At 40.0% G+C, this 12,607-nt stretch overlaps 1 protein-coding gene across 1 annotated transcript; it reads left to right on the forward strand.

Annotated features, from left to right (window-relative positions):
- Positions 1-9,597: 9,597 nt before the first annotated feature.
- LOC107770592 (putative glucan endo-1,3-beta-glucosidase A6) lies at positions 9,598-12,006 on the forward strand. Its single transcript, XM_016589914.2, has 3 exons — positions 9,598-9,751; positions 9,841-11,139; positions 11,647-12,006. The coding sequence occupies exons 1-3, from the start codon at positions 9,691-9,693 to the stop codon at positions 11,682-11,684; spliced, it is 1,398 nt and encodes a 465-aa protein (XP_016445400.1). The 5' UTR covers positions 9,598-9,690; the 3' UTR covers positions 11,685-12,006.
- The last annotated feature ends 601 nt before the right edge of the window (positions 12,007-12,607 follow it).

Genomic DNA, 12,607 nt, shown 5'->3' on the forward strand with positions numbered 1-12,607 from the left:
AAGATGGTTTTTCTCGTGATTCAGGCCTGGTACTTGCCAAAAAATAGGCAAGTACTAAGTGATACCAAAAATCATGTAAGTAACACGGAGATGGAGCATATATGGAAGGCAAATTGTGGAGAGATTCCATATTAGAACTGGAGTTGGGAGATTTAGAAGAGGCGACTTCTAGGGTTTGAGAGGAGAAGAGAGAACAGATGGAGGGAAATGGGGCGACAGTCTTTAGAGAAATAGGGATTTAGAAGAGGCGACTTCTAGGGTTTGAGAGGAGAAGAGAGAACAGATGGAGGGAAATGGGGCGACGGTCTTTAGAGAAATAGGGATTAGGGTTAGAGGGTTAGGTAATTAAAAGGGGTTAGTTTATTAGGGATCGTTGATCATTTAAGATCAACTGCCAAGATCGGATAGGGAACGGGCGGGTCAAGTGAACGGGTCTCTGGCCGGGTTAAATTAGAGGGTTATTTGATTGGGCTGCTGAGGTGAATGGGCTAAGTGTTTGGGCCACAATTGGTCCGAAAATTAGCCTAAAAATTGTGCCAGTTTTTAAATAGGAGATTAAAAGGGAAATAATTTAATAAAATAGCTAAATAAATATATAAAAATGCTATTTATGCAAATTAATACTTTAAAACAATAGTAGAAAATTATAAAAAAAATGTAAGATATTATTTTGACTTTAAATAAAATGACAAATGCAATAAAAAATACAAATATAGGCTATTATTGCAAAATTTTGCAAATAACTAAAAAACACTATTGTAATTATATAAAATGAAATAAAAGTATTTGAAACATGTATTATAGGTGCAAATAATTATTTTAAATAATTAAGTCGTCACAAAATAATTTGAATGAGTAATTAATAAATATTCAAGTAATTTAAATGCAAGAAAATCAATTTTAAAGTTCTAAGAAATATGGCAAATTATAAAAAATTATTGTATAGATTTTTGTAAACTAAATAATGATGCAAAATGATGTTTTGAAAGGTATATATACTATTTGAGAAAATATGAGGGCAAAATTAGGTATCAACAGTAATATCGTTTTAAGTGGGTTATGTTCTAGTTGTTCGGTAACCGCTCACCGTTTGTCGTTTCGAGTTTGTACGATCCTTTGCCGGTGATCTCAATAATTCAATATGGGCCTTCCCAATTCGGTCCCAATTTTCCTTCGTTCGGGTTCCGGGTGTTCAGTGTCACCTTTCTTAACACTAAGTCCCTAACATTGAAGTGTCGAAGGTTGGCTCTCTGATTATAATATCTTTCGATCCGTTATTTTTGGGCGGCCAACCGGATGAGGGCGGCCTCACACATTTCATCTAACAGTTCTAGGTTTGTACTCATGGCCTCGTCGTTTGACTCTTCGGTCGCGTATCGGACCCGGAGACTCGGTTTTCCTACTTCGACCGATATAAGAGCTTCGGCACCGTAGACCAACGAGAATGGAGTGGCCCCGGTACTGGATTTTGAGGTTGTACGATACGCCCATAGGACTTCAGGCAAGATTTTCTTCCATTTTCTTTTGGCATCGGTCAACCACTTTTTGAGGTTTTGGAGTATGATTTTGTTCGTGGACTCTGCTTGCCCGTTTCCACTAGGGTGATAGGGTATTGATAGAATCCTTTTGATCTTGTGGTCCTCAAAAAACGTGCTCACTTTGCTGCCGATGAACTGCTTCGCATTGTCGCACACGATTTCGGCCGGCATTCCGAATCGACATATTATGTGGTCCCGTATGAAATCAATAACATCCTTTTCCCTGACCTTTTCAAATGTCTGGGCTTCCACCCACTTAGAAAAATAATCAGTCATAAATAAGATAAATTAAGCCTTACTGGGCACCCAAGGCAAGGGACCAACGATGTCCATCCCCCATTTCATGAATGGCCAGGGCGACAAAACCGAATGCAGCGGCTCCCCGGGCTAGTGGATCATCGGAGCATGCCTCTAACACTCGTCGCATTTTTGTACGAACTCTTTTGCGTCTTTTTCCATATCGATCCAGTAGTAGCCGACACTGATTATCTTCCGAACCAATGATTCGGCGCCCGAATAGTTCACGCAGGTGCCCTCGTGGACTTTCCTTAAAACATACTCGGTGTCTTCCGGCCCCAAACATATGACAAGTGGGCCATCGAATGCTCTTCTAAATAGGGTACCGTCTTCGGACAAGCTGAATCGGGCCGCTTGCGTCTGCAAAGCTCTCGATTCTTTAGGATCCGAGGGAAGTTTTCTGGTCTTCAGGTAATCTATGTACTTGTTTCTCCAGTCCCAGGTTAAGCTTGTCAAGTTTATCTAGGCGTGGCCTTCCTCCACTATCGATTTCATGAGTTGTACGACCATTCCCGAGTTGAACTCATCATCGTCGACCGACGATCCCAAGTTAGCAGGATCATCAGCCTCGCTGTTTTTATCCCGAGGTACATGTTGTAAAGTCCATTCCCTGAACCGATGTAGTGTTACATATAGCTTGTCTAGGTATCTTTGCATTCGTTCCTCTTTGACTTTGAATGTTCCTTTGCTTGATTCACAATGAGTAGAGAATCGCATTTAGCTTCGACCACCTCGGCCCCCAGGATTTTAGCCAGTTCAAGACCTGCAATCATGGCCTCATATTCGGCCTCATTGTTAGTCAATTTTACAGTTCTAATAGATTGTCTAACTACATTACCCGTCGGTGGTTTCCACACGATGCCAAGTCCAGACCCCTTTGCGTTCGAGGCACCGTCCGTAAAGAAGGTCCAAATTCTGGAAGAGGTTCCCGAGTTCAATAGCAACTCCTTTTCGACCTCAGGAACTAGGGCCGGCGTGAAGTTGGCCACGAAGTCTGCTAAAAGTTATGATTTGATGGCGGTTCGGGGTCGATATTTGATATCATACTCGCTGATCTCCACAGCCCATTTGGCCAATCGTCTTGAGAGCTCGGGCTTATGCATTATGTTTCTTAGGGGGTAAGTAGTCACAACACATATGGGATGGCATTGGAAATACAACTTTATCTTCCTAGAGGCACTTAGCAAGGCGAGCACCAATTTTTCTAGGTGAGGATACCTAGTTTCGGCCTCGCCTAGAGTTCTGCTAACATAATAGATAGGAAATTATGTACATTCCTCTTCTCGTACTAGGACTCCACTTACCGCTACCTCGGACACCACTTGGTACAGGTATAACTGTTCGTTTGCCTTCAGAGTATGAAGCAAAAGCGGGCTTGAGAGGTAACGCTTAAATTCTTCCAGGGCCTGTTGGCACTCAGGGGTCCACGAGAAGTTATTCTTTTTCTAATGGCTCTTATCGGAGGACCTCGAGATGAATCAACCCAACGCAGCTATGCGCCCGGTTAACCTTTGTATGACCTTGACACTATCCACAATGGTGAGGTGCTCGATGGCCTTGATCTTATCGGGATTAATCTCGATTCCCCGGTTGGACACCATGAGCCCAAGGATATTTTCGGACCCGACTCCGAATGCGCATTTCTCCGGGTTCAGCTTCATGTTGTACTTCTTCAATATGTTGAAGGTTTCCTGCAAATGTTTCAAATGGTCCTCTGCTCGCAGGGACTTAACTAACATATTGTCAATGTAAACCTCCATCGATTTTCCTATTTTTTCTTCGAACATCCGATATACTAAGAATTGGTAAGTGGCACCGACGTTTTTTAGTCTGAACGGCATTACATTATAGCAGTAGGTACCGTATTTAGTGATGAAGAATGTTTTTTTCCTGGTCGACCGGGTCCATCCGAATTTGGTTGTACCTGGAGTAGGCGTCGAGAAAACTGAGGATCTCGTGGCCAGCCGTTGCATCGATTATGCGATTGATATTTGGTAGGGGGAACGAGTCCTTGGGGCATGCCTTGTTCAAGTCTTTATAGTCTACACACATTCTTAATTTATCTCTCTTTTTAGGGACTACTACTATGTTTGCTAACCAACCAGGGTACATAACCTCCCGGATGGACCATATTTTAAGGAGTTTAGATACCTCGTCCTTGATGAATATATGCTTGACTTCAGACTGAGGTCTCCTTTCTTCTTGACTGGACGGAACTTCGGATCCAAGCTTAGCTTGTGAGTGATTATCTCTTACGGAATTCCTGTCATATCGAGATGGGACCAAGCGAAAAAATTCATGTTAGCTATAAGGAATTGAATGAGTTTTTTCCTGAGCTCGGGACTTAACCCGGGCCCCAGGTGTACCTTATGATCAGGCAGGTATCCGTTCAATATGACTTGCTCCAGTTCTTCGACCGTTGATTTGGTGGCGTCGAAATTGTCGGGGATTATGAAAAACCTGGGAACTCCGTAGTCATCATCTTCATCCATCCCCTGCTTCTCCGGTTCTATCAAGGCCGATAGCAGTAATTGCTATTTGGTTTCGTCTTTGGCCATCAGGTTTAGACCCTTCGATGTCGAAAGTGCGGATACCCGGATCACCTCGTCGACCGTGAGTATCTCATTTGCGGCCGGTTACTTTTCGTAAACCGTTTTAATTCCTCCAGGCATTGGGAATTTCAACACTTGGTGCAGTTTCGAGGGTATTGCCCTCATGTTGTGAATCCATGGTTTCCCGAACAAAGCATTGTACCTTATATCTCCTTCGATCATGCAGAACTTCATTTCCTGAATGGTCCCGGCGGTGTTCACCGGTAATGTTATCTCCCCTTTAATGGTCTAGCAAATCATGTTGAATCTGTTTAGAACCCTGACTGTAGGCACGATTTGGTCTTGCAAACCCAGTTATTCCATGACCCTCGATCTAATGATATTGGCCGAGCTACCTGGATCAATCAACACACGCTTAACTCGAAATTTATTTATGAGTACAGATATTACCAGTGTATCATTGTGGGGCTGCACGATGCCTTCAACGTCCTCGTCATTGAAAGACAAGGTCCCTTCTGGTACGTAATCTCGAGTCTATTTTTCTCTCGTGATGGATACTTTGGTACGCTTTAACATCGGCCCCTAGGAACGTCGACCCCACCGATGATCATGTTAATGACGTGCTGAGGTTCCTCTTGAAATGATTGTTGGCTCGATCGCTGAGGAACTCCTGGAGATGTCCGTTGTTGAATAACCAGGCCACTCGCTCCCTTTATTGTCGGCAATCCTCTATTTCGTGGCCATGCGTGCCATAATACTTGCATATTAAGTTGAGATCCCTTTGGGCTGGATTGGACTGTAGAGGTCGAGACCACTTGGTGTCTCTGATGCGTCCGATGGCTGATACGATAGCAGTAACATCGATGTTGAAGTTGTACTCTAATAACCTCGGCGCTTCCTTAGGCCCGACAATCTTGCCAAAGACGTTTTTTCTCATGAGTCCCCGATTATTTTGATTCCGATCGCTTCTCCTTTCATTTCTCATAGGGTTTCGTCAAGATCCGTAACCCTTACGATTACCGTTGTACGGCTGATATCGATCCCTACTTGACCTTGGTTCACGATCAATATCTCTTTTGGGTCTGTCACTAGCTCAGACAGGATAAACAGACCCGGAAGGGGCCCCAGCTGATCATCTTCGACTCTAATTTTTGACTATATAGGCTATGCACATCGGCCCAAGTTACGGCCGAATATTCTACCAGATTTTGCTTCATCTGCTGTGAAGCTAACGAGCTTCGAGTATTGAGTCCTTGGGTGAAGGCCTGAACGGCCCAATCGTCTACCACCGGTAGCAGGTCCATCCGTTCTATTTGAAATCTTGACACGAACTCCCTGAGCATCTCATTATCTCTTTGCTTTACCTTGAAAAGGTCCGATTTCCTGGTCTCGACCTTCATAACACCAGCCTGTGCTTTTACAAAAGCATCTGCAAGCATGGTAAATGAGTTAATAGAATTGGGAAATGAGTCAATAGATTTAAGAGGTAGGTTGTGATACCATATCATAGCTCCTTTTGACAAGGTCTCTCCGAATTTTTTCAGCAAGACAAATTCGATCTCATCATCTTCTAAGTCATTCCCCTTGATGGAACATGTGTGTGAGGTCACATATTCATTTGGGTCAGTTGTCCTTTTTACTTAAGAATTTCAGGCATGCGAAACTTCTTAGGGATCGGCTTCGGGGCTGCGCTCGGAGGGAAGGGTTTCTGAACAAACTTTTTAGAGTGTACGCTTTTCAATATCGGTGGCGCTCCGGGGATTTGGTCGATCCTGGAGTTGTAAATCTCCACCTTTTTGTCGCTGGCTTCGATTTTCTTTTCTCCCGTTTCCACCCGCGTTTTCAATTCCTCGATCATCTTTATTATCTCGAGGTTGGTCCCAGGTTCAGTTTCATTTGGCCGCGACTGGTTCATTTCTGCGAGTATTTTTCTGGGATGATTCGGGCTCAACTCTACTGGGAGCGCGGCTTCGGTTCTGCAGTTGGGCTATCGCTGCCTGCAGTATTTCGAAGAATTTTGAATATCACCTCTAAGTTGATCCCATCTCTTTCACCGTCACGAGCAGTTTGGGCTACCGGTCGGACTCCCTCGTGGATGCTGTTCTCAGGATCGGTGGACAAATTTGTGTTGATGGCCACATATGAGCTGTGTCAATTGGGTCCGCGATCAGAATTCCATTGAGATCGGCGAGGGGCACCTCGTTACAGGGTGCTATATTGTTGTTCTCACCATGGTGGCCAGACTCAACATTCGTGTTTAGAGTGGCAGATTGGAAGTTCGATATTTTAAATGCATACCTGAAATCAAAGACACTTCAAAGAACAAGTGTAAAGTAGGGTGTGTTATGAAAATTTATATCAAATTGACACTACTATCCTTAGCCCCACGGTGGGCGCCAAACTGTTTACCCTTAAAATCGGATAACTATTAAATTTGTAAGTGGTTTTAAAGATACGCGGATTAATTTGATACAAAAATAATTAATTGGATTAAAACAAACAAATAGAAATACAGTACATTCAAACCACGCAGGGAAGATGTCTTCAGTCTTAGTGAACTATTTGCCTTTGACCCGGGCTCACAATGGTCAATATTGACGAATGAAAGAAAAGCTTAGAATAACGGTGAAATAATGATATATTGCTTTGGAATACATGCTACAACGTGCTTAATGAATCATCAGACCCCCTTTATATAGTAGGGGAATTCTACTCTAAGTATAACTCTATAAAAGGCAAAAACTTTTTTGTTTAACTAATTGCCGGTTCTTCATCGATACATGCCGAGATCCATCCCGTGATATCCGGTCGGTCACGGATATTACGGCCTCCTGTTGGCTGTGCTTGATTGCCCGACGACGCTCTCCCTTCAGGTTTTATGTCGATCTCGAATCATGACCCTAATATTATCGAGGGTCGATGGTCGGCCCCCGTACTCCGACTCAAAGATATCCTTGCTTCGATTCCGATCTTTCATAATCATATCTCGAGCTCGTTTTACCCTGTTGGAGGACGGAGTGTATCATGAGCCCGATTTTTACTCGTACACGGGTAACATTAAACTAAAGAAGATGTCTGCTAGCTCAATAAGACAATCATCCATTTTATTGATTATTTTTCCTTAAATTCTTCTGCATGTAACATGCGCACTCAAGTTTTACGTATTCACTGGTAGGCCAACTTGATTTTGTTTGAGCCCCTGCCCTGAGTTAAGGAGTATTCCTTTGGCAGAATAATTATATTCGACTTCATTAGAAGTGTAAACTTCCATTTGTATCAAATTCTTTTGTTTTCCATTCCCTTAATTCGGGCATCCTCATCAAAATATAGTTTTATTTTTTAATTTATAAATGAAGTCTGCCGCTACCTAATGAAATTTCCAATTTATTATACACGTTCTAAAATAAAGAACAACTCTTGCACAAAATCTGAAGCAGACTGCAATAAAGAACCGTGGAAACATGTGCACTCAAGTTTTATGTAAAGAGGAACTTGTCCGAATTCCCGCCTTGGATGCTAAAGGAAATGAGAAAATTTTGTGCCTTGGGAATTGAGTATTACTACTTGCACGTTAATTATGGACTGAAAGTTTAATCAATGACCAAAATTTTCCATAGTAAAAGTTTCCATCAGTTAACGTCCCTCCCGTTTTCACTTTGACTAACCAGAATTATTGTAATCCTATTTTTCATATCATATGGGATTATTTTCTTTTTCTGTATATTATAAAAATAATAGCACTTTATTATATTTGAAAATTCTGTAAATTTAAACATCTTATGTTTATCATAATAACATGTTCTTGTAACCAAAAAAAATCATGATATGCTTGAGACTAAATTTTTTAAGAATTCCTTAAATGCCAATTTTTTCCTTGTCTTATAAATAATTCAGTGTCCAATCAAACATTTCAGTATAGAAAGATACGAAAAGACGACTAAACAAGTCTAATTATACTACTAGTAAGTAAAAAACTATCTCAAAATACATCTTGTCATCTTGACAGTAACATTAAACGGCTACTTTCTATTTTCACCGCATCTGCAAATGCTTTTAGCTTTTGGGTCCCAAAAGTAGGTCCTCTCCTCTTTTCATGCGCTTCCTCGATATTGTTCATCAAAAACTAAAAAATTGAAAATGTTGTTTGCTATCAAATATGATTATGTTTTGAAAAAAAAAATTAAATTTTAAAAATTGCTTTAGGATAGTTTTTTGGTAAAAAGTTTTCTTGTACTCACAAAATTTTAATTTTTCTTCAAATAAAATTCATATTCAAATACAACTTTAACTTTCAAAAATTATTTTTCAATATTATTTCAAATTTTTTTTTTCATATTCCAATCAAATCTATTGAAACTGTAGCTGAGAAATCAGGAAGTGAAGTGACCATCACCAATCCCTTTGGCCGAGACCCCAAGGGTGGGGCTGTATCACGTTACTCTTTTGTCCAATCCTTTTACACTTTCTTTATTACTCTCATTGCATCATCCGAAGGAACTGATTCTTCTCTTTAATAGACAGCATCTGCCATAAATACCCTTTCTCTTTATCTTTCTTTTTTACCAAAAGGTAAAGAGGAAGTGGTCACCCACCTACGAAGAAGCTGTCATTTATAGCAAACCCCAAAATAAAATAAAATCTGGTGTAAAACACCCTGCCTTTTTTCTAGGACCCGTTCGGCCATAGATTTTGCCAAAATAAACTTGAATTTTATTTGACAAATACATGTTTGACCATAGATTTTGCCTACATTTTGGCCAAATCCCAAGTCTCAAATCCCAAAACCAGCTCAATAGCTGGTTTTGGGCCAAAATATCACTATTATATTTTTTAAAAATTGCCCCAAACTTTTATATTTTATAAAAGAGCTCACCATTTATTATTTTGTAATGATGTTGCTTCGTCTTCTCGGTCATCTGATAGTGTATCATGTAGATCATTATAAAAATGATAATTTTGTATTAAATTTATTTATGTTCAGGACTATGGTTTGCGATAATATAATGAATATTATTAATAATGATATTATTGGGTATTTGTGATAGTTTTTAGAACTTGTGTGTATAAGTCATGTTTCATGTTTTTTCAAACTAAATTTCACCCAAAACATACGTCCAAACACATTTTTATCTTCAAACCAAACTTCACCCAAATCAAATTTTTCAAAATAAATTTAGGAATGTTACGTCAAAGGATAGCTTAGACTCCACTTGAGTCTTTCACTTTCCTCTATATATACACACACCTTTCCCAGCTCTTCTTCTAAAAGGCATCATCACATCACATCACTTCTTGAGGAAGATATGATGGGTTGTTTATCTACTTTACTTCTACTATCTTTCCTTGCTTTTGCTTCTTTCTCCGGTAAGTTCAATTTTAACAACTTAATGTTAAGTCTTTATACTTAATTCTTTTATAGCAGCTCACTCTGTTCTACTTGTTGTAAATTTCAGGTGCAGAAATCTCATCTAAGGTAGGAATATGCTACGGACAACTTGGGAACAACCTCCCTATACCAACAAAATCAGTTGACTTAATCAATGGTCTCAAAGCCAATAGAGTCAAGATCTACGATGCAAACCCAGAAATCCTTAAAGCCTTCAAAGGCACAAAACTTCAACTTTCAGTCATGGTCCCAAATGAGCTTATCAACAACATCTCTACAAATCAAGACTTAGCAGATCAATGGGTCAAAACCAATGTTGTACCATTTTACCCCGACACTATGATCCGTTACGTCCTTGTTGGAAACGAAATCCTAAGTAGCCCACCCAACACCACTTGGTTCAACCTTGTACCTGCCATACGCAAAATCAGATACGCTGTCAAAAAATTTGGTCTCGGAAAAATTAAAGTTGGTACCCCATTAGCTATTGATATGCTTGAATCTTCTTTCCCACCTTCTAATGGTACATTTAGGTCCGACATTTCGGAAAAAGTTATGAAACCCTTGTTACATTTTTTGAACCGAACCAAATCATTCTTTTTCATAGATGTTTATCCTTATTTTGCTTGGGCAGCTCAACCTACAGTAATTAATCTTGACTATGCTTTGTTAGAGTCCAAGAATATTACCGTTACGGATCCGGGTTCGGGTTTAACCTATACGAATTTATTGGACCAAATGATTGATGCAGTGTATTTCGCTATGAAGAGGGTGGGCTACCCGGATGTTCGGTTATTTATTGCCGAAACGGGTTGGCCCAATGCTGGTAATGTAGACCAAATTGGAGCGAACATCTATAATGCAGCAACGTACAACAGGAACGTGATTAAAAAGTTTACAGCTAAGCCACCTGTGGGAACGCCAGCAAAACCAGGAGTTGTCGTGCCGACATTATTGTTTGCTTTGTACAACGAGAATGAGAAACCGGGTCCGGGTACGGAACGGCATTTCGGGTTACTGTATCCGAACGGGACGAATATATACGGGATTGACTTGTCTGGAAAGACGTCGTTGTCGGAATATGAACCATTGCCAAGGCCGAAGAACAATGAGCCGTACAAGGGGAAAATCTGGTGCGTTGTTGGGAGAAAAGCGAGTGTAACGGAAGTGAGTGGAGCATTGGCATATGCATGTGGGCAGGGTAATCGGACCTGTGATGAGATCCGACCCGGTGGGAAATGTTACAAACCGAATTCTTTGGTGTTACATGCGAATTACGCGTTCAGTTCTTATTGGGCTCAGTTTAAGTCAGCTGGAGGAACTTGTTATTTCAATGGGCTTGCTATTCCGACCAAAAGTGATCCAAGTAAGTAATACATTCAATTCTAATCAAAATTATGATTTAAATGACTTTATGTCGACATTTGAAAATGTCATATAATGAGCTCACATATTTCCAGATCAAATAACTAAAATTTGCTAGAAACTAGGGAGTGATAGTCGAGTCGAGAGATGCCTATATCTAGAAGTTGAGTTTTTTTCATTCTATATAATATTATAGCAACCGACCCTAATTCGTCACTCTGATTAAATATTTGTTCTCGATTATACATGCTAACGAAGTTGCTTGTATTGTCTCCCTTTTGCATCTTTCTTCTGGATTTCATGGTGTTTCTATTTATCATATTGTATCCTTTTTGTCATTTTGTCTTTTTATTTTTTTGAGCCGAGGGTCTTTCGGAAACAGCCTCTCTACTCCTTCGGGGTAGGGGTAAGGTCTGCGTACACACTACCCTCCCCAGATCCAATTAGTGAGATTTTACTGGGTCGTTCGTTGTTGTTTTTGTTGTTGAAGTTGCTTGTAATTTTGCAGGTTATGGAGCTTGCAAGTTCCCAAGCGTCACAATTTGAAGATTGCGGGGATGGGTGTCGCGTTTTTGCGGGGAACGTCAAAAGAAGTTTAGGTGACAGACACATCGCGATGAGACAAAGCCGCGCCTTTTGTTTTTCTATACGTTAGTATACAGAATAAACAGAGTTAAGTTGTTTTATTATTCTTATTCTATTGATCCAACAATTTAGATTTGTTTTGTCCTACTCTATTCTGCCGTATAGAAGAACGGTTTCTACTTTCTACCTAGAACATTGTAAGAGAAACAACTGGTTCCACATTAATAGCAAGCAATTAATAGTAGTGTAGGGGACTTAATAAGAGCTGTTATTTATTTTCACAGGACCACAAATCCACTTCTCATAAAATTTGTACTTTAGAGTAATTTTGTATATTTTATGCATTATTTTTCTTGATGCTTGGCAACGGCTATATGAATAATGAATCTATGATGTTTGTTGGGAAAATGCGGGTGGGACACACTAATATTTGCTGCTATCAAGGAAGGAGAATCTAACTCCATTCTCTGTGTAACGGCTATGAGGAGGCATTCTTCAGTTTTATTGCTTTTCTACATGAATTTGTTCATATGAAGAATCTTTACTTTTTCTAGGACATAAATCTTCTTTATTGGACCATCAACAAATAAACACTAGTAGAAAATATCCTTTCTAAATATTACAAAATGGATCGTTGAATCGTTCGACTCTAAAGACTTTCTTGTTTGCCGATAAGTGTGTCAATTGAACTGTCTACATGAATCAACATGAACTCATTGGATTAATGGGCTTAAAACGGTTAAGTCGATTAACATATGAGATAGGGTAAATTCAAAGATGAATTTTCATAAATCACTATAATTTAGAGCTTACTAATTATAGTTTGTCAAATTACTATTCACAGCTAATATTCAATTGTCAATAACTTGTATCACTTGTACTCA

Source organism: Nicotiana tabacum, chromosome 19 (genome assembly GCF_000715075.1).
Source record: "Nicotiana tabacum cultivar K326 chromosome 19, ASM71507v2, whole genome shotgun sequence".
Lineage (NCBI taxonomy): Eukaryota > Viridiplantae > Streptophyta > Magnoliopsida > Solanales > Solanaceae > Nicotiana > Nicotiana tabacum.

Coding starts and splice junctions, on each gene's coding strand:
- LOC107770592 (XM_016589914.2), top strand. CDS start 9,691: ATGATGGGTTGTTTATCTACTTTACTTCTACTATCTTTCCTTGCTTTT. Junction 9,752..9,840: donor TGCTTTTGCTTCTTTCTCCG/GTAAGTTCAATT, acceptor TGTAAATTTCAG/GTGCAGAAATCTCATCTAAG. Junction 11,140..11,646: donor TCCGACCAAAAGTGATCCAA/GTAAGTAATACA, acceptor GTAATTTTGCAG/GTTATGGAGCTTGCAAGTTC.